The sequence below is a fragment of the Amphiprion ocellaris genome, chromosome 6, assembly GCF_022539595.1.
Source record: "Amphiprion ocellaris isolate individual 3 ecotype Okinawa chromosome 6, ASM2253959v1, whole genome shotgun sequence".
NCBI lineage: Eukaryota > Metazoa > Chordata > Actinopteri > Pomacentridae > Amphiprion > Amphiprion ocellaris.
In genome coordinates this window covers 11,290,161-11,312,233 of record NC_072771.1, presented here as the reverse complement: position 1 = coordinate 11,312,233, position 22,073 = coordinate 11,290,161, and the positions used below count along the sequence as shown (strand labels likewise).

Here is a 22,073-nt window from a genome sequence, read left to right as displayed (position 1 = left end):
ATATGTTTTTCATAATTTTAAGGATTTTTGATTATATTATTGTTTTTATTATTATTTTATTAATAAAATTCAATAACTTCACTCTTATGTACTGCAGAAAGATTACACTCTGTCTAACTATCAATTGGCTGCTGTTGATCATACTACAACTCTTGATTTGATATTTAACTATTTTTCATGATTTTAAGGATTTTTTATTAGTCTGGAAATTGTTCTTATATATCTCAAATATTTTTTGTTGTAACAGATAAAAGTGCTCATCCATTTTTTTGGTTGATTGTGGAACATTAATAACCGACAGTAACTGATTTTTATTTTATTTGGGTTGTTTATTGCCATGTGAAGTCGTGCACACTATTTAGTCTGCAAGCTTGTGTGTGAAGTTTAAGGATTATGAGTAAATTAGCTTTGAAGGCTCATTTCTTGATGTATGTGGTACTATATCCACAGTGCACCTGCTTTTCCAAATACATGATACTGAATGGTAATGGAACTTGGAATCCTCACCAAAGAGAGTATCAGATAACACCAATATACCAAACTAAACTGTTTAAACTGTCTCCTCAAGTACTGATGATTGGGAAGAAAGACAATAAGATGCCTTCTTACAAGGCTGCAGCATTAATTGTTTCATTTAAACCTTAATGTTAAACCACTAGCAATATTTTACAAGTTAAGGACTGTACGGACAATACTTGGAAGAAAAAACCTGAAGGTATGATCAGTAGACCCCTTTGCTGGTTGGAGGGAGTTTATTTTTTCTGCAGTGTATAAAAGTGAAGTGATTGAATTTTATTTACTATAAAAAAATTCCTTAAAATTCAGATTTTTTATTTTGTATCAAACCAAGAGTTGTAGTATGACCAGCAGGAGACAATTGATGGCTCCAATGATTTTGGTGACACTACAGTTCATAAGAGTGAAGTTATTGATTTTTTTTAATAATAAAATAATGAAAATTCCTTAAAATTCTGATTTTGTGTTTAATATCAAACCAGGAGTTGTAGTGTGATCAACAGGAACCAATTGATGGCTCCAGGGATTTTGGTGACACTACAGCACATAAGAATGAAATTTGGGGACTCAAAATTAATATACGCATACCACCATGGGGACTGAATATTCGGATATTCGGGTCCAGCCCTAGCAACAGGTTGAAGTTTCATGGAGAAAAGTAAACAATGACATTTTTGTCAAAATTTTCAGAGAATAACTGAAAACGTACTTTATTGTGGTATATCATATGTATCATTATCGTGATATAAAATAATCCATATCGTGATATAAAATAATCCATATCGTGATATATGATTTTTTCCATATTGCCCAGAACTACTTGTGTCATTGTTCTTTCCACAATGGAAATCAAATATTCTTCAGAAAGTTCTTCCCAACTCTGTTGCTGAAGTTCCCAAAAATGTGTGGCACTTGTAGGTTGCTTTCCTTTCACTCTTCTGTCCAGTTCATCCCAAACCAGCTCCATGGGGTTTAAGTCTGGAGACTGTGCTGGCCACTCCATGGTTTCAAGATTACCATCTTGTTCTTTTTTCCTGAGGTAGTTCTGGCAAAGTTTGGACTTATGTTTTTGGTCATTGTCTTGCTGTAGGAGGAACCCCTGACCAACTAGGCTTGTTTCCTGAAAAACGCGTTTTTGTATAATTCTGAAATGTATTATGTTTCAGTTTTGGGTAACCTTACCTGTTTTTTTTTTAAACCTCTGGCAGTTCACCACTTATTTTGTACCATTTCAAGCTATTCAATGGACTTGAATGACTTGAATTTCAACAAAAAAACAGTATAAATTGGGGCATTCTTAAACTTTTAGTATATGTCAATAATTCCATCAAGGCAGTTGCTGCAACCATAATCCATTTAGACTACCATTAGGAAATAAAAGGAAACAATATAGTCTGTAAAATTCAGGAATCTGTTTAAAATATGTAGATTAACAAAATTCTGTCTTAGATAATGTAAATTATTGAATTGAACCATAAATAATAGTTTTGAAATTCTGTGTAAACTGTAGGAGATGCAACCCTGCTAACGTAGTGCAACTGTTACTCTAATCACAGTAACAGGGTTGCAAGTAACAGGGTCACAAATCCATGCTAATATTAGCTTTTTCTCAAGAGTAGAAGCTAGTTATTTAGCTAGCTGTTACTGCTGACCAAGAGGACAAACTTACTTTTGTAAAACAGTAAAGAAAAAAGAAAAAATAATTTGTCTTATCCTGATAATATGCACAACAGAGTTGCATGAGGTAGATTGAGACATTCAATCAAGGCTGACAATGTTACGAAAATATAAAAAATAGAAGAGAGAGCATACCTTTGCTCCATCCATTCTTGTGGAAAACTGTTTAAGGATGTTTATTCAAGCTATCATGTGATTCACTGTTTTCTTCTTCTACCATGCTAAAAAAGATATGGTAGCAGGGTTGCATGCATGTGTTGGGAAACACATTCCATGCATAATAAGTGTTATTGAAAATATTATGTGATTAAAAATAAAGATCCCACAATTACAAGAGACACCCATGAAAAAAGTAACACCAAAAAAAGGAGATTTAAACTTCATCTTAACTTTTTCATTTGGGGTTCAATTTGGTCATCAGGAAGATGGGACAAGACAAAACTGACATTTTAGGACAGTGGTTCTTAACCTGGGTTCGATCGAACCCTAGGGGTTCGGTGAGTCAGTCTCAGGGGTTCGACGGAGGTCAAGACACAAAGCCGACTCATATGATTCGTGATGACACGCCCTGCTTGGCCATCACTGGCTATAGGTGATCACGCTACGTTGCTTGGCCAATCTGTGCTGCAGGGAATTTGGTGCGCTCAGTAGTCGACTTGTGACTGTTGTGATGGTACGTCGTGTGATTTCTTTCTTAATATTTTAATCCATACTAACTATGTTGAGCAAAAAAAGAAAGTGGTCGGACGAATATGTACAACATGGATTCACATGTATAACAGAACGTGATGGGAGTCAGCGTCCTATCTGCATGATTTGCAATGCCAAGTTAAGCAATTCTAGTCTAGCACCGGCAAAACTAAAGGAACACTTCCTTAAGCTGCATGGAGATGGGGAATACAAGAACACAAGTGATGTTAATGCACGGTTCATTTTGTGCACCAGTAAAACATATAACTATGTCTTGAATTTGAAAAAAATCATATTTTATTTTTCAATAAAGAAGGGTTCGGTGAATGCACATATGAAACTGGTGGGGTTCAGTACCTCCAACAAGGTTAAGAACCACTGTTTTAGGGGATACCCCAGATTTATTTGGTATTTTAAAAAAATATTTTCAAACATTCTTTTCTCATTTTTTTTTTAGTTTTGGTCTCAGGAAAAGTATATTTACACAACAACTGCATATTATGGTATTTTGTACATGGATTATTTGAAACTTGATGGGTGGGGCATAAAATGTCCTCCAATTCTGGAATGACCCAGCTATAAAAATGTAATTTTAAGTGACAGACAAATGCTGAAGGTCACAGTATGTTAGACTACGCAGTTTGGCTGCATTCATCTGAACAAGCAGAGAATGTAAGACTGTAAGTTACAGTTGTACATCAATATATATACATATTGATTGATACATATTGATATCAACATAAATACATCCTTCATTAGGACATCATGTATAGTAAAATGTCTCCTTTGACAACTGATGACTTGCACTTACTTTTTGGTCCCTGAGATGACATTTATTTTATATTTATTATATTGCTTGTATGACTCACCCAATTCGCCTTCTGAAGCAGCACACATTGGAGTAATAGGTGGATGGTCCCCAGCATCAGTTCCTTTCCGGGGTCGGTTTAATCCAGTTGAAAGCAAGGCTTTCACCTGATGAAGAGGTAAAAATCCTACATATATTTGGAACGACATTGGAGTTATATTTTCTAACTGCCTGCTTAGGGCTATAAATACAATGAATCCATTTATGTATGCACACACTGCTGTCCTTGAATGTAATGGGCCATAGATGCTTTTATGTATCCTTGGCTCCACAGTGGCCCTTACCTCTTCTGCCCAGAAGGGATTATTGGCCTGTTGCTTCAGTGTTCCCTTCAAATCGAAGTTCTCTGGGTAGTGGGTCGTCTCAGTACGTGGGTAGCTGATGTAGCCCTGTGTATACAAGCGCTCTGCAATCTGCATGGCATGCTGGGGACCCATGCCTGAGACATTACAAATATCAGATTGTTTTCTCTTCTTCTTACACTATCACAAAACCAAGAGCTAAATGCTTATCTATTGTGATGGCTGAAATTCCTAAGCTGGACTCACATTGTATTCCACAGAAGGAGAGTTGCATTTTTACAAGATTTTAGACAGTTCATTCACACTAATGCAAAGCTATCTTAGACTAAAAGATCTAAAGATAATTTCGTACAGTATTTTCCATAAGATACAATATATGGTGATTTTTTTATGCTGAACTTTGTTATTGGCAATAGATCCAAAGAGTCTACCAAGTGTACATGCTATATCAGTATTTAATATTGGTAAAACTCCTGTACCAGCAATCATTTAATCCATCTAACCAGTATTGAGTTATTATCAATGCCTGACTTGTCTTATATCTCTTTGCCATGGAGCCTTATGTTTATTAAAAACAGATTGGTGAAACTGGGAGACATGTTTCTTGACTACCATGACTACACACAAAAACTTGTTTTTGATAAATTCCAAATGCACTGTCCGTCTTTGAGAAATACTCAGCAAAATGCTACATTCCAAAACGCAGTAGGAGAGATCATGTTTTTCCTTGATTAAATTATCTTCACTAACTTATTGTAAAATCCAGAATAAAATTTTAAACTATTCTTCTCACAAGAGTGCTGTCACATTTTGGGTTTAGTCTTAGCTGTCAGAGGTTCCAGAAGTAGAATGGAAGGCAGAGGCTTCACAGTTATCACCTCCTCTGTTGTGGAATCAGCTCCCACTTTGGGTTTAGGAGGCAGACACCCTCTCTACTTGAAGATTAGGCTTAACACTTTCCTATTTGATAAAGCTTATAGTTGGGGCTGCTAAGGTGATTGATCTTGAACTATTCTTTATTCATGCTGCTTTTCTAAGCAGGACTGGGATGCTTCCCATGAGACAGTGAGCACTTCTAACCCTATCCTCTCTTTCTTTCTTCATACAGCTATATTCCACCACTGTACATCATTTTTCATCTTCTCTTTCTCAGAGTTTGTGTTTTGTCCTCTCTGCTGCTAACTATAGCTTCAGAGCTACATGTTTCTGACCCGAGGAGACTGGCCTCAGCAACCTCCAAAGTGCTGATGATTCTCTTATGCATTGTTTCTCTGTTTTCTGTCTGCTATTCTGTTCTCCCTCTTCTTCATTACTTACAACCCCCTCTGTTTGCATAAAAGTAGTATTGGAACACACAGTGGCACCATACTCTCGAGCATTATTTGAACATTATTGTGCTGCAGAAAGTAGTGTTGCTATAAAAATGGCGAGAGAAAGGCAATTACCAATAGAACAGAGACTGACCATCATAACACTTAGATCTTTCCTACAGAGAAAGTGCAAAGAAAGTCAAGGTGTCAGCGAGTACAATTTCTTCACCATCAAAAGGCATTCAGAAACTGGGGGAATCTCTGACAGGAAGAGGTCTAGAAGACCCTAAGCCACAACAGAATCAGAAAACAAGTTTCTGAGAATCAACAGCTTGTGTCATACGTGGCTCACAGGAGAACAGATTCATGCACAGCTCAATAGTTCTTAAACTTAATCTTTACCTCCATCTACAACCTGGCACTGTCCACAGCATGGGTACCAGTCAGCTTCAAGGCAGCCACAATAGCGCCCATTCCCAAACAGTCGAATGTCACATGTCTAAACGACTATAACACTGGACCCATACCAATTTGCATACAGGGAGAACAGATCGACTGAGGACGCCATCGCCGTTGTGCTCCATACACTACCGGAACATCTAAAGCACAAAAACACCTATGCGAAGCTGCTCTTCGTCAACTTCAGCTCGGAATTCAATACAATTCGGCTCCACAGTCTCTGAGCCAAACTCGTTAACCTGGGATTAAACAACACCCGTGAAACTGGACTGTGGACTTCTTAAAAAACCGCACACAGAGTGTGAGAGTTGATTGGCACATCTCCTCACTAACACCAAAGCCTCCCAAGGATGTGTGCTAAGCCTATTGCTCTACACTCTGTTCACACGACTCCTCCGCCACCTCTCTAGGGCTGGCCTGAATAGCAGTTTCTGGGCTCCGGATATTCGGGCCCTATTAATAACGAATATCTGAATATTTGGTCCGCTCCGCAACGTCCGACGGGGGGGCGAATACCACCATCGGACCAAATATTCGGATATTCGGGCCCTACACCTCTCCACCACAGTGCTCGGCCTCATCAGCAGTTACAATGACACACCATACAGGACTGAAGTGCAACATCTGACATCATGGTGTGATGACAATAACTTGGTTATGAGCATCAAGAAGACAGAGGGAATTATTGTTGATTTTCGCAGAAATGGACAACAAAACCACTCTCCACTCTCCACTGGCAGTGAGGTGGTGGAGAGAGCATCTAACTTCAAATACCTGGGAGTAACCATATTGGAGGACCTGTCCTGGAGCATTAACACCTCCTCAACTGTGGGGAAAGCACAAAAACATCTGTGCTACTGAAGGAAATTGAGGAGTGCCCAAATCCCAAAGCAGCTGATGGTGAACTTTTACAACTGTGCCATCAGAAGTGTTTTAACTTTTGGATTTTTAGCGTGGTTTTCCAGCTGCATTAAGGCTGATCAGCAGGCACTCCAGCAGGTGGTAAAAACAGCAGGGAAGATCATTGGGACTACTCTTCCAGCGATCACTGCCGTCTACACCACCTGCTGTCTGAGGAGAGTGCACAACTTCATATGTGATCAACACCACCTGAAACAGTTCCACCTGATGCCTTCAGGTAAAAGGTACAGGTCTATACAAGCTTCAACCACCAGACAGGTCCACAGCCTGTATCCTCAGACAGTGAGGCTGCTAAACTGTTGTCCCCCTCCTCTCTCTGCCCCATCCAGAGACACTCACCATACCCCACTGTTACAATAGCTGTGAACTGGACTTTGCATTGTTGCATTAGACAAAACATCACTCAAATAACTGTCTGTACGTTCCCTCTGTGTGTTCATATGCCCCCTATATGCGCAGTACCACTATTACTGTTCATTAGGGTCCGAGCACCGATGGTGCAGAGGACCCTATTGAAACCCTAGGGTTTATTATTAGGTTCCGAGCACCGACGATGCCGAAGGACCCTATTGTAATGCAAGGAATTATTATTAGGGTCCGAGCACCGACGGTGCGGATGACCCTATTGAAACCCTTAGGTTTATTATTATTATTATTTTCCCGGCCAAAATGATCGCATTTTTGAGGGCCTGAACATGCTCAAAAACTCATGAAAATTTGTAGAAAAATCAGAAGTGGTGAAAATTTTTATATTTTATTGGAATTGCGCATGTGTGTGGCAAAATGGCTCTATAGTGCCACCTGCAATTAAGCCCCTGAACCATGTGTGACCTACAGGCATGAAATTTGGGAGGGATGTTTAGCATGTCAGGGTAAACAAAAAAAGCCTGAAGGACCCATACCCTAAACCCAACAGGAAGTGTGATATTTTGCATTGAATGTCAGATTTTGCCCATTTTTGATTTTTTCTAGAGTGAACTTCTCCTAGGGTGTAACTCCAATTCACCTCAAATTCGACCAGTACATACAGCAAGCCTTAATGATCAAAAGTTATCAAAATTTTCATTTTAAGTGAAAGGGCATGTCTGTGGCAGCGCGGCAACTTTTGATGTTTCGCCATGAAAATTTAAATATTTATATCTCTGCTGTACATGATGCAGTCTGGCCCAAACTTCACATGCTGGACACCAGGGGTCCGTTTCACGAAGCAGGTTCAACAAACTCTGAGTTTAACCCTGAACTCTGAGTTGATCTACTCTGAAATAGAAAACTCTGAGTTTTCGGTTTCACAACGGCTGATTTGAGTTGGTTAAATCAACTCAGAGTAGTTTCACCCAGAGTTAAGCGCGTGCACCACAACTCTGAAAAGCCAGTATCAATGGAGCGCCGATTCGACGAGTCGCAACGGGGAAGCGGAGGACTACACCGTTTGAATTGGAAATCTTAATGCGCTTATATAGCGAGTTTGAGCACGTTTTTAGAAAGAAGTGCAACAGATGCAGCTGCAAAAGAGAGGGAGACGGTGTGGGAGAACATTGCTGCCCGGGTCAATGCGTAAGTTTAAATCACAATAATATTACAGGAAAACTGTTTGAATAGTAGACTATTAAGTTATTTCATTTAGGTGCAATCCCGCGGGGAAGAAGGGCATGTGGCAGAAGTTTAACATGAAATATAAAAACATTTTTAAAACAGGTAAGAAGTCCGCATAATCTCATGGAGCTACCTCATTTTGATCATGTTTTAAATTGTAAAGTAGCCTAAATATTAAGTGGCTGTTTGACTGTGCAGTGGTTTTCTCCCACACACAGCCTAAATGTCTGCATCCATATCATGTTCTGTTAAACAATTAAGCCTATTTAAACTGACAGACTTCTACTCAGCCAACTATATATATACATATATACACACACACACACACACACACACACACACACACACACACACACACACACACACACACACACACACACACACACAGAGAGAGAGAGCCTTGATGGCTCTGAGAGGTTTATGTCCAGGGAAAACGACAAAGATGGTAAAAGTCGTTTCAGGGCCAGATACACATTTCTGACCGTCCTGCATACAGTTGTCTTACTGAAGTGCTCTGCATCTCCTACATTATATAAAACAAACTTTGCAAAGAACCGCAGCACAACACACAATATCTGCTGGGATGTGAGAGCATGACTGCGGTTGGTCATGTTGTAAATGTAAGGACGGATGAGGTTGGATGTAGATTATGGACTGTGACGTGAAATGGTACCACTCTAAAAGATACTTGTCGAGAAATGCGAGAACATCTATGCGCGGTCTGATAATCTCCGGATGAATATTTAATTCTCTGTGCAGTAATGCTGCTCCTTCATCTACTGGATCGTTAATAAAAGGACGTCATTTTGACACACCGCAGAACTAGACTTCGCCAAAACTCGCCAGCTGACTGAATGAATGAGGAAATGAAATAGCGTGTGTGGCTGAAAGAGGGCGGAGACTGAGAGAAACTCGAGGTTTACTGAGAAAAACCTGGTCCCGACCAGGTTAGAGTCAGAGAGTCTGTTACTACGGTAACTGACCGAGAGTTTAAGTTACCCCTCTTTGTGAAACAGGCTAGAGTTACCCCTCTGTCTCGGGTTTGAGTTACCTCCCTTTGTGAAACGGAAAACTCCGAGTTTCCCTCATTTCAGGGTTAACAAACTCAGAGTTTTCCCTAAACCTGCTTCGTGAAACGGACCCCAGGTTCAGTCTGAAGACATCCACACTTATAAATTCTGAAAAAGTAATAGCGCCACTTGTTGGTAACAGTAAGTTTGAGGCATTATATTTTTAGGTACTGTGGCCCCAAACTTTGGATATAATGCTTGGAATTGGTCAGCCAAGTCTTCACCTCTTAACAATTCCACACTGTGAAGGCTTTGACGTTTCATGGAACGCTGTTGCCGTGGCAGCCAAATATCGCCATGACAGACAAAGTACTTCTTGACAGGTTATGAATGCTCCAACACTCACCAAAATTACCACGCACATCGCCATTAATGAATGGAAAGACATTGTATGCATCTCGGTGCGGCATGTGCTATAGCGTCCCTTACAGCATTTTTAACAAACAGCACCCGAAATGTGTTTAACCTACATCCATGAAATTTGGGAGGCATATAGAGCACATCAGGATGCACAAAAAAGCCGCTTGGAGTCATACCCAAAATGCAACAGGAAGTCCGCCATCTTGGATTAATTGTGAGAATTTTGGGGATTTTTGTCATTTTCGAGAACACTTCAAATTCGGCCAGTACATTCAGGAGGCCTTAGTGAGCAAAAGTTATCAAAAGGTTCCTTATAAGTCAAAAGGCGTGGTCGTGGCGGCCTCTGGAATTTTGGTCCTTCGCCATAAAACATCAGGTGCTGTGTAAATGCCCTGAACAACCTCTAATCTGCCTGAAACTTTAGATGTATGATTAGAGTCCTGCCCTGATCACATCCATATGATGAAATACATTCACAGTCATAGCGCCACCTGCTGGCAACAGAAAATGTCATTTTTTTCACTTTGATGTACTATCCTTAGCTTGTTGCTCATATTCACCTCAAATGTGGTGACAGAAGCCTAAACACGTTGATGATGACTCACAGAGAAAATGGTGACTTGTCATCAAAAGGCGTCTGTGGTGGCGCGGTGAATTTTGATGTGTCGTCATGACTACTGAAGTGTTTATATCTCAGCTAATCCTAATCCTATCTGCCCCAAACTTCATGTGTTGGACACCAGGCCCAGCCTGAACACATCCACACTCATAAATTTAGAAATAGTCATGCGCCACCTATTGGTAACAAGAAGTTCCAAAATTACATTTGCATGCACCATTGCTTCAAACTTTGTCATGTCATTCTGGAAATTTGTCAGCTGACTCTTCACCTGTTGACAATGCTACAGTGTGAAGATTTTCACTTTTGATACAATCCTGTTTCCATGGCAATGCATTGTTGTCATGACAAACAAAGCAGCTTTTGACAGGTTAAGAATGCTCATAACCTCACCAAAATTACCACAGACCCAAAGAAGAACACTGTATGCATCTTGGTCTCAGGGATGAGAATGGCAAATGGAAAAAAACTCGCCCCCCCCCCCACCCCACCCCACACACACACACACACACACACACACACACACACACACACACACTTTGAAGACATCCATAGACCAATATACAGTCAAAGTGATAGCGCCACCTGTTGGATGGACAGGAAATGCTGTCTAACTAGCCTGTACATGCTCCAATCTGCCTGAAATTTTACGTGTGATCAGAGTCCAACCTTGATGGATTCCATAGACCAATATACAGTCCCAGTGATAGCGCCACCTGGTAGATGGACAGGAAGTGCTTCATTTCTCGCATGTACATGTACCAATCTGCCTGAAACTTTACAAATGTGATGAGAGTCCGGCCCTCATGACATCCATTGGACGACATACACTCTTGGTCGCTGCGCCACCTGGTGGACATGCTTGGATTCGCCGACCAGCAAGGATGCGAGGACTCGTTCAATGCTGCTTGCAGCTTTAATTAGGGTCCGAGCACCACGAAGTGGTGCGAGGAACCTATTGAAACCCTAGGAATTATTATTAGGGTCCGAGCACCGAATGGTGCGAAGACCCTATTGGAATGCAAGGAATTATTATTATTTTTCTTTGTGCGACGGGGGAAATGCATTTTTGGGGACCTTATCATACCCCAAAATGCATGAAAGTTGGCACACACATCAGGACTGGCGAAAAATTTGATATTTTGTGGGACTTTTGCATGTATTTACCAAAATGCCTCCATAGCGCCCCCTACAAACTTGCAAAAAGTGGTCATTAGGCCAACTGGCAGGATGTTTCATCTACAGTTACAAAACTTTGCGTGCATATTCAGCACATCAGGACACACGAAAAAGTCAATCATGGCCACGCCCTAAACCCAACAGGAAGTCGGCCATCTTGAATTAGCTGTGAATTTTCTGAGATTAATAACTCAGCGGAGGTAAGTCCGAGAGATGCCAAATTTGCCCAGTATATGCAACAGCCCTACCTGATGAATAGTTATCAAAATGCTGTGCAAAAGTCAAAGGGCGTGGCCATGGTGGTCATCAAAAATATTGATCCTTCGCCATTAAACAGGAAGTGGTGCCTAACTTTCAGGAACATGTTCCAATCTTTCTGAAATTTTACATGTGTGATCACTGTCCAGCCCTGACGACATCCATGTGGTTATGTACATTGACAGTCATAGCGCCACCTTGTGGTAGCAGGAAATTGACATTTTTTATACTTTTATGTACTATTCTTAGCACGTTGATCAGATTCACCTCAAATTTGGTGATATACGCCAGAACACATTGATGATGATTCCCAGAGAAAATGGTGACTCGTCATCAAGGGGCGTGTCTGTGGCGGCACAGCGAATTTTGATTTCTCGCCATGAAAATTGAATTATTAATATCTCAGCTGGACATGGTCCAATCCGGACCAAACTTGATATGGAGGAGACCAGTCCGGGTCTGAACACATCCACATCCTTAAATTTAGAAATACTGATAGCGCCACCTATTGGCAACAGAAAGAAATTGTCATTACATTTGCACCTACCATTGCCTCAAACTTTGTCATATCATTCTGAAAATTGGTCAGGTGAGTGGTCACACCTGGACGATGCCACAGTGTGAAGATTTTGACGATTCATGAAACACTGTTGCCATGGCAACGCAATGTTGCCGTGACAGACAAAATACTTTTTGACAGGTTAGGAATGCTCATATGCTCGCCAAAATTGCTACACACATCAGGACTGCTGAAATATTTGATATTTTACACAAACTGCACATGACTGTTGCAAAATGGCTCCATAGCGCCACCTGGAAAATTTCAAACATTTACTACGGGCCGTATGTGTGACCTACAGTTCTGAAACTTGGTAGGCATGTGTAACTTGTCAAGACGCACAAAAATGTAATTGACACCCATGGCCAAAATCCAACAGGAAGTCGGCCATTTTGAATTATATGTCATATGTTTTGACGATTTTGGGTCATTTTTAGACATTTTCAAAAGCTATCAACTCAAACAGGGTAACACCGACAGAGCTGAAATTTGGCCAGGATGTACTCCAGGCATGGGTGATCAAAAGTTATCAAAATGCTCCGCAAAAGTCTGAGGGCGTGGCCATGGCGGCCTCCTGAACTTTGATGCTTCACCATGAAACATCAACTGCTGTGTAACTACCCTAAACATGCTCCAATCTGCCTCAAACTTTAGATGTATGATCAGAGTCCTGCCCTGATGACATTCACATGCTGAAATACAGCCACAGTCATAGCGCCACCTGGTGGATGGAAGGAAATGCTCTATAACTGGCCTGTACATGGTCCAATCTGCCTGAACTTTTATATGTGTGATCAGAGTCTGACCCTCAACACATCCATAGGCCAATATACACTCTCGGTCACAGCACCACCTGGTGGATGGACAGGAAAACCTCTATAAGTAGCCTGAACATGCTCTAATCTGCGTGAAACTTTACATGTATGATCAGAGTCCTGCCCTGATGACATTCACATGCTGAAATACAGCCACAGTCATAGCGCCACCTGGTGGATGGAAAGAAATGCTCTATAACTAGCCTGTACATGCTCCAATCTGCCTGAAATTTTACGTCTGATCACAGTCCGGCCCTAATCACATCTTTGCGCCACTTGGCGGCCATTTTGGATTTCTCGCCATGAAACAGGAAGTGCTGTGTAACCAGCCTGTACATGCTCCAATCTGGCTGAAACTTTACATGTATCATCAGAGTCCGGCCCTAATCATATCTATGCGCCACTTGGGGGCCATTTTGGATTTCTCGCCATTAAACAGGAAGTGCTGTCAAACCATCCTGTGCATGCTCCAATCTGCCTGAAATTTTACATGCATGATCAGAGTCCGGCCCTAATCACATCTTTGTGCCACTTGGCGGCCATTTTGGATTTCTCCCCATGAAACAGGAAGTGCTATGTAACCAGCCTGTACATGTTCCAATCTGCCTGAAATTTTACACGTATGATCAGAGTCCGGCCCTATTCACATCTTTGTGCCACTTGGCGGCCATTTTGGATTCTTCGCCATGAAACAGGAAGTGCTGTGTAACCAGCCTGTACATGCTCCAATCTGCCTGAAATTTTACTGTCTCAGTTGCAGCACCTCCTGGTGGACATGCGTGGGCCAGCCGGGCCGCACGGATGCGAGGACCCGTCCAACGCTGCTTGCAGCTTTAATTAGGGTCCGAGCACCAACGGTGCGAAGACCCTATTGGAATGCAAGGAATTATTTATTATTATTATTATTATTATTATTCTTTTCCGGACTTTTGAATTGCCTTTTTGGCGGCCTTATCATACCCCAAAATGCGTGAAACTTGGCATGCTCATCAGGACTGGCGAAAAATTTGATATTTTATGGGAGTTGCGCATGTGTGTGGGAAAATGGCTCCATAGCGCCCCCTGGAAAATTGAAAATTTGGTCATTAGGCCAACTGGCAAAGTGTTTCATCTACAGCTACAAAATTTTGTAGGCACATTCAGCACATCAGGAAACCCAAAAAAGTCAATCACGACCATACTGTAAACCCAACAGGAAGTCGGCCATCTTGAATTAGCTGTGAATTTTGATGACATTAATAACTCAGCGGGGGTAAGTCCGAGAGACGTCAAATTTGGCCAGTATATGCAACACTGCTTCCTGATGAAAAGTTATCGAAATGCTATGCAAAAGTCAAAGGGCGTGGCCATGGCGACTCCCAAAAAAACGGATCCTTCGCCATGAAACAGGAAGTGGTGTCTAACTCTGCTGTACATGCTCCAATCTTCCTGAAATTTTACATGCGTGATCAGTGTCCAGCTCTGACAACATTCATGTGGTTATGTACATTGACAGTCATAGCGCCACCTTGTGGTAGCAAGAAATAGACATTTTTTACATTTTGATGTACTATTCTTAGCACGTTGACCAGAATCACTTCAAATGTGGTGACATAAGCCTGAACACATTGATGATGATCCCCAGAGAAAATGGCGACTCGTCGTCAAGGGGCGTGTCTGTGGCGGCGCGGCGAATTTCGTTTTCCCGCCATGAAAATTGAATTATTAATATCTCAGCTGGAAATGATCCAATCTGGACCAAACTTGATGTGATGGACACCAGTCAAGTTCTGAACACATCCACATTCATAAATTTAGAAATACTCATAGCGCCACCTATTGGCAAAAGGAAGAAATTGTCATTACATTTGCACCTACCATTGCCAGAAACTTTGTCATATCATTCTGAAAATTGGTCAGCTCAGTGTTTCCCCCTTGACGATGCTACAGTGTGAAGATTTTGACGATTCATAAAATTCTGTTGCCGTGGCAATGCATCATTTCCGTAATAAACAAAGTACTTTTTGACAGGTTAGGAACGCTCATATGCTCGCCAAAATTGCCACACACATCAGGACTGCTGAAATATTTGATATTTTACACAAATTGCACATGACTGTTGCAAAATAGCTCCATAGCGCCACCTGGAAAATTTCAAACATTTACTACGGCCAGTACGTGTCACCTAGAATTATGAAACTTGGTATGCATATGTAACTCGTCAAGACGCAGAAAAATGTAATTGACACCCATGCCCAAAACCCAACAGGAAGTCGGCCATTTTGAATTATATGTCATATGTTTTGACAATTTTGGGTCATTTTTAGACATTTTCAAAAGCTATAAACTCAAACAGGGTAACACCGACAGAGCTGAAATTCGGCCAGGACGTACTCCAGGCATGGGTGATCAAAAGTTATCAAAATGCTCCGCAAAAGTCTGAGGGCGTGGCCATGGCGGCCTCCGGAATTTTGATGCTTCGCCATGAAACATCAACTGCTGTGTAACTGCCCTAAACATGCTCCAATCTGCCTCAAATTTTACAAGTATGATCAGAGTCCTGCCCTGATGACATTCACATGCTGAAATACAGCCACAGTCATAGCGCCACCTGTTGGATGGAAGGGAATTCTCTATAACTAGCCTGTACATGGTCCGATCTGCCTGAAATTTTGTATGTGTGATCAGAGTCCGACCCTGATCACATCCATAGGCCAATATACACTCTCGGTTGCAGCGCCACCTGGTGGATGGAAAGGGAAAAGCTCTATAAGTAGCCTGAACATTCTCCAGTCTGCCTGAAATTTTACACGTGTGATCAGAGTCCGGCCCTCATCGCATCCGTAGGCCGACATGCACTCTCAGTCGCAGCGCCGCCTGGTGGACATGCGCGGATTCGCCGACCGGCAAGGATGCGAGGACCCGTCCAACGCTGCTTGCAGCTTTAATTATTATTATTCTTCGTCCGCTGGGAAATCGGCCTTTTTGACGCCCTAAACATACACGAAAACGCATGAAAATCGCCACATACATCAGGACCGGCGAAAAATTTGATATTTTAGGCGAATGGCACGCGTGCGTGCCAAAATGGCTCTATAGCGCCCCCTAGAAAATTAACAAAATTCAGCCCCCGGACAGCGTTCGACCTAGACTTCTGAAAATCGGCACACATATGTAACTCGTCAAGACGCACAAAAAAGCCTCATGCATCATTACCCATAATCCAACAGGAAGTCCGCCATTTTGAATTATGAGTCATTTTTGGACATTTTTTAAAATCTATAAACTCAAACAGCGTAACCCCGAGAGAGCTGAAATTTGGCCAGGATGTACTCCAATCACGGGTGATCAAAAGTTATCAAAACGCTCTGCAAAAGTCTGAGGACGCGGAAATGGCGAGCTATGGAATGCGGCCATTTTGAAATATGATTCATATTTTGTCATTTTTGGACATTTTCAAAAGCTATAAACTCAAACACCGAGAGAGCTTAAATTTGGTCTGGATGGACACCAGTGATCGGAGATCAGAAGTTATCAAAATGGTCCGCAACAGTCTGACGGTGTGGCCATGGCAACCAGCGGAATGTGGCCATTTTGAGATATGATTCATATTTTGGACAATTTTGTCATTTTTGGACATTTTCAAAAGCTATAAACTCAAGCAGCGTAACCCCGACAGAGCTCAAATTTGGCCAGGATATACTCCAGTCATGGGTGATCAAAAGTTATCAAAACGCTCCGCAAAAGTCTGAGGGCGTGGAAATGGCGAGCCACGGAATGCGGTCATTTTGAAATATGATTCATATTTTGGACAATTTTGTCATTTTTGGACATTTTCAAAAGCTATTAACTCAAACAGCGTAACCACGAGAGAGCTCAAATTTGGTCAGGATGGACACCAGTCATGGTTGATCAAAGGTTATCAAAAATGCTCCGCAACAGTCTGACGGTGTGGCCATGGTGACCAGCAGAATGTGGCCATTTTGGATGTCTCGCCATGAAACAGGAAGTGCTGTCTAACTAGCCTGGACATGCATCAATCTGCCTCAAACTTTACATGTGTGATCAGGGTCCAACTCTAATCACATCCATAGGTCGATATAGACTCACGGTCATAGCACCACCTGGCGGCCATTTTGAATTTCTCGCCATTAAACAGGAAGTGATGTCTAACTAGCCTGTACATGCTCCAATTTGTCTGAAATGTTACATGTATGATCAGAGTCCGGCTCTAATCACATCTTTGTGCCACTTGGCGGCCATTTTGGATTTCTCGCCATGAAACAGGAAGTGCTGTGTAACCAGCCTGTACATGCTCCAATCTGCCTGAAATTTTACATGTATGATCAGAGTCCGGCCCTAATCACATCTTTGCGCCACTAGGCGGCCATTTTGGATTTCTCGCCATGAAACAGGAAGTGCTGTGTAACCAGGCTGTACAGCTCCAATCTGCCTGAAATTTTACATGTATGATCCCAGTCCGGCCCTAATCACATCTTTGCACCACTTGGCGGCCATTTTGGATTTCTCGCCATGAAACAGGAAGTGCTGTCTAACTAGCCTGTACATGCTCCAGTCTGCTTCAAATTTTACGTGTGATCAGAGTTCAGCCCTAATCACGTCCATAGGTTGATATACACTCACAGTCATAGCGCCACCTGGCGGCCATTTTGAATTTCTCGCCATTAAACAGGAAGTGCTGTGTAACCAGCCTGTACATGCTCCAATCTGCCTGAAATTTTACATGCATGATCAGAGTCCGGCCCTAATCACATCTTTGTGCCACTTGGCGACCATTTTGGATTTCTCGCCATGAAACAGGAAGTGCTGTGTAACCAGCCTGTACATGCTCCAATCTGCCTGAAATTTTACATGCATGATCAGAGTCCGGCCCTAATCACATCTTTGTGCCACTTGGCGGCCATTTTGGATTTCTCGCCATGAAACAGGAAGTGCTGTGTAACCAGGCTGTACATGCTCCAATCTGCCTGAAATTTTACATGTATGATCAGAGTCCGGCCCTAATCAAATCTATGCCCCACTTGGCGGCCATTTTGGATTTCTCGCCATGAAACAGGAAGTGCTGTGGAAGTAGCCTGTACATGGTCCAATCTGCCTGAAACTTTACTCTCTCAGTTGCAGCGCCTCCTGGTGGATATGCGTGGGCCAGCCGGGCCGCTCGGATGCGAGGACCCGTCCAACGCTGCTTGCAGCTTTAATTATTATTATTCTTTCTGCGTCGGTCGGGGAAAACACATTTTTTGTGACCTTAACGTACTTGAAAAGTTATGAAAATGTGCATACACATCAGGACCGGCGAAAAATTTGATATTTTGTGGGACTGGTGCATATGTGTGCCAAAATGGCTCCATAGCGCCCCCTACAAAACTGGAAAATGTGGCATTAGCCCAACACGCAAGATGTGTCATCTACAGCTACAAAATTTTGTAGGCATATGCAGCACATGAGGAAACGCAAACAAGTCAATCACGGCCATACTGTAAACCCAACAGGAAGTCAGCCATCTTGAATTAGCTGTGAAACTTTTGTGATGAACTCCTCCGAGGGGGTAAATCCAAGAGACCTCAAATTTGGCCAGCATATGCAATAGTCCTTCCTGATGAAAAGTTAACAAAGTTTTTTTAATAAGTCAAAGGGCGTGGCCATGGCAGCGCCTAAAATATTTATCCTTCGCCATGAAACAGGAAGTGCTGTCTAACTCTCCTGAACATGCTCCAATCTGAATGAAACTTGACATGTATGATCACAGTCCTGCCCTGACGACATCCATATGGTAAAATTAATTCATAGTCATAGCGCTCCCTTGTGGTAACAGGAATTTGACATTTTTTACGCTTTCATGTACTATTCTTAGCCCACTGGCGAAACTGACCTCAAATGTGGTGACATAAGCCTGAACACGATGATGATCCACAGAGAAAATGGTGACTCATTAGTCACGCATTATATTTTCAGGTACTAACGGCCCCAAACTTTGTGATAGAATGCTTGAAATTGGTCCGCCAAGTCTTCACCTCTTGACAATCCCACACCATGAAGGCTTTGACATTTCATGTAACGCTGTTGACGTAGCAACCAAATATTGCCATGATAGACAAAGTACTTTTTGACAGGTCATGAATACTCCAGTGCTCACCAAAATTACCACACACATCACCATCAGTGAATGGAAGGACACTGTATGCATCTCGGCACAGCATGCACCATAGCGCCCCCTACAGCATTTTTAACAAGCAGTCCCTGAAGTGTGTTTAATCTACATCCAAAAAAGTTGGGAGGCATATAGAGCACATCGGTGTGCACAAAAAAGCCTCTTGAAGTCATACCCTAAACTCAACAGGAAGTCTGCCACCTTGGATTTATTGTGAGAATTTTGGTGATTTTTGTTATTTTCAAGAACGAACTCCTCATAGGAAGTAACTCCCTGAGACCTCAAATTTTGCCAGTATGTACAAGTATTTGTAATGAAAAGTTATCAAAATTTTCATTATAAGTCAGAGGGCGTGGCCATGGCAGCCTCCAGAATTTTGATGCTTCGCCATGAAACCTCAACTGCTGTGTAACTATCCTTTGCATGCTCCAATCTGCTTCGAATTTCATATGTGTGATCAGAGTCCAGCTATGAAGACATCCATAGACCAATACACAGTCAGAGTGATAGTGCCACCTGTTGGATGGACAGAAAATCCTGTATAACTAGCCTGAACTTGCTCCAATCTGCCTCAGACCTTACATATGTGATCAGAGTCCGGCCCTGATGGATTCCATAGACCAATATACTGTCACAATCATAGCACCACCTGGTGTATGGACAGGAAATGCTGCATTTCTAGCCCGTACATGCTCTAATCTGCCTGAAATTTTGCATGTGTGATCAGAGTCCAACACTCATCACATCTATTAGCCGAAATAAACTCTCGGTCGCAGTGTCACCTGGTGGGCATGCTTGGATTCGCCGACCAGCAAGAATGCAGGGACCCGTTCAACGCTGCTTGCAACTTTAATTATTATTGTACTTTTTTCTACGGACAGGGAAAACACATTTTTGGCAGCCTTAACGGACTTGAAATTTTGCACATACATCAGGACTGGTGAAAATTTTGATATTTTATGAGAGTTGTGCTTGTGTGTGCCAAAATGGCTCCATAGTGCCCCCTACAAAATTGAAAAAAGTGGTCACTAGGCCAACTGTGAGGATATTTCATCTACAGCTACACAATTTTGAAAGCATATGCAGCACATCAGGACGCACAAAAAAGTCAGTGACAGCCATGCTCCATACCCAACAGGAAGTCTGCTATCTTGCGGTAACTGTGAAAGGTTTGTTATGAACTCCTCCTAGGCAGTAAATCTTAGAGACCTGAAATTTGGTAAGTACATACAACAGACCTTCCTGATAAAAAATTATCAAAATCTTGCCGAGTCCGGCCCTGATTCGATTCAATTCAATTCAATTCAATTCAATTCAATTCAATTCAATTCAATTCAATTCAATTCAATTCAATTTATATAGCACCAATTACAGTCAAATTGTCTCAAGACGCTTTACAGAACCCATATGCCTGAACCCCAGAGCAAGCCAAAAGGCGACAGTGGCAAGGAAAACACCCTTTTAACAGGGAAAAAAACCTCAAGCAGAACCCGGCTCTAATGTGGGGGGACCCATCTGCCTGCTGGCCGGGGGGGTTGAGAGGGACAGAAGAGGTAGAGAGACAGAGGTAGAGGGATAGCGATAGAGGGATAGAGGTAGATGAATTCCATAGACCGATATACACTCTCAGTCGCAGTGCCACCTGGTGGACACGCTTGGATTCGCCGACCAGCAAGGATGCGAGGACCTGTTCAACGCTGCTGCTTGCAGCTTTAATTATATTTGTACCTGCACTGAATCAATAATTTATTGTATATTATTGTATATTGTGCTAATTTTACACAGTGGGTGTTTATGGGACTGAGAGCATTATGGGTCTTGCACCATTTTTGCACTTTATCACAACTTTATTATATGCAGTGTATGAATGCTCCAAACAAAATTTCGTTGTTCTATTTTTTTATGAAAATGACAATTAAAGATTGCATTGAATTGAACTGAATTGATTTGAGTGCGTTCAGCTGTAATATCAGGCAAAGGGGGCTACTTTGATGGGCCAAAAGTTTAGAGTATAATTAGGTATCTAAACTGATTTTTTTTAACTTCATTTGTTTATTTGTTGTAATGCTTTCATTTCAGAGTAGAATGAGACATTAACATGCATAATTTCCAATAAAAAAATGGAAAAATTGGGGTGTTTGGACTTTTGACTAGTAGTGTATATAAAATTTAATTAAATGAATTCAATCATGTAGATTAATCTGCCACTTCTGTGCAAAATTAAAAAGGCCAGCAATTTTAGAAAATTAATAAACCCTTCTTAAAAATGAAACTATCAGAAGAACATTATCCTCTAAATGATCTATATGTGATCTATACGTGTAGCCCTGTGACAGACTGGTGTAGCGTACTAAGGAGCAGAACATTCCAGATAAACACACAAAGATCCAAAGACCCTCTCCCAAAGCTGTAAATTTGTTAAGACGCCATTTCAGGAGACAGCTAACCCAAAATTCACCTCGAAATGGGACATCTGCTGTTCGGATGTTTACCACTAAAGGACCACTCACGGCACTTTTGGAGACAACAGGATGCCTCCTACCTCCACTAGAATCTGATAAGGGTCATAAAGTTTCAACTGTGAGGAAAACCACACCTCTGCAGGATTAGCATTCTGACCTTCAAATCTCTCAATACCCAACACTCAGAACTTTCTACACAATGAATAGAACAATTTAAATCAAAACATTAAGGAAATGCACCATCATCGGAATGACGATCTGGAC

At 41.8% G+C, this 22,073-nt stretch overlaps 1 protein-coding gene across 3 annotated transcripts in view; it reads right to left on the bottom strand.

The window, feature by feature from the left end:
* The window catches only part of top3b (DNA topoisomerase III beta), a 64,602-nt gene that overhangs the window by 19,470 nt on the left and 23,059 nt on the right, over positions 1 to 22,073 (bottom strand). For 2 of the 3 annotated variants that reach the window (XM_023273345.3, XM_023273344.3), the window contains 2 exons: positions 4,036 to 4,190; positions 3,753 to 3,858 (listed from right to left, as the gene is read on the bottom strand). The exons of the other annotated variant lie outside the window; for it this stretch is intronic. In XM_023273345.3, coding sequence (XP_023129113.1) covers positions 3,753 to 3,858; positions 4,036 to 4,190 — 261 coding nt within the window. The remainder of the gene's footprint in view (positions 1 to 3,752; positions 3,859 to 4,035; positions 4,191 to 22,073) is intronic. 3 annotated transcript variants of the gene reach the window in all.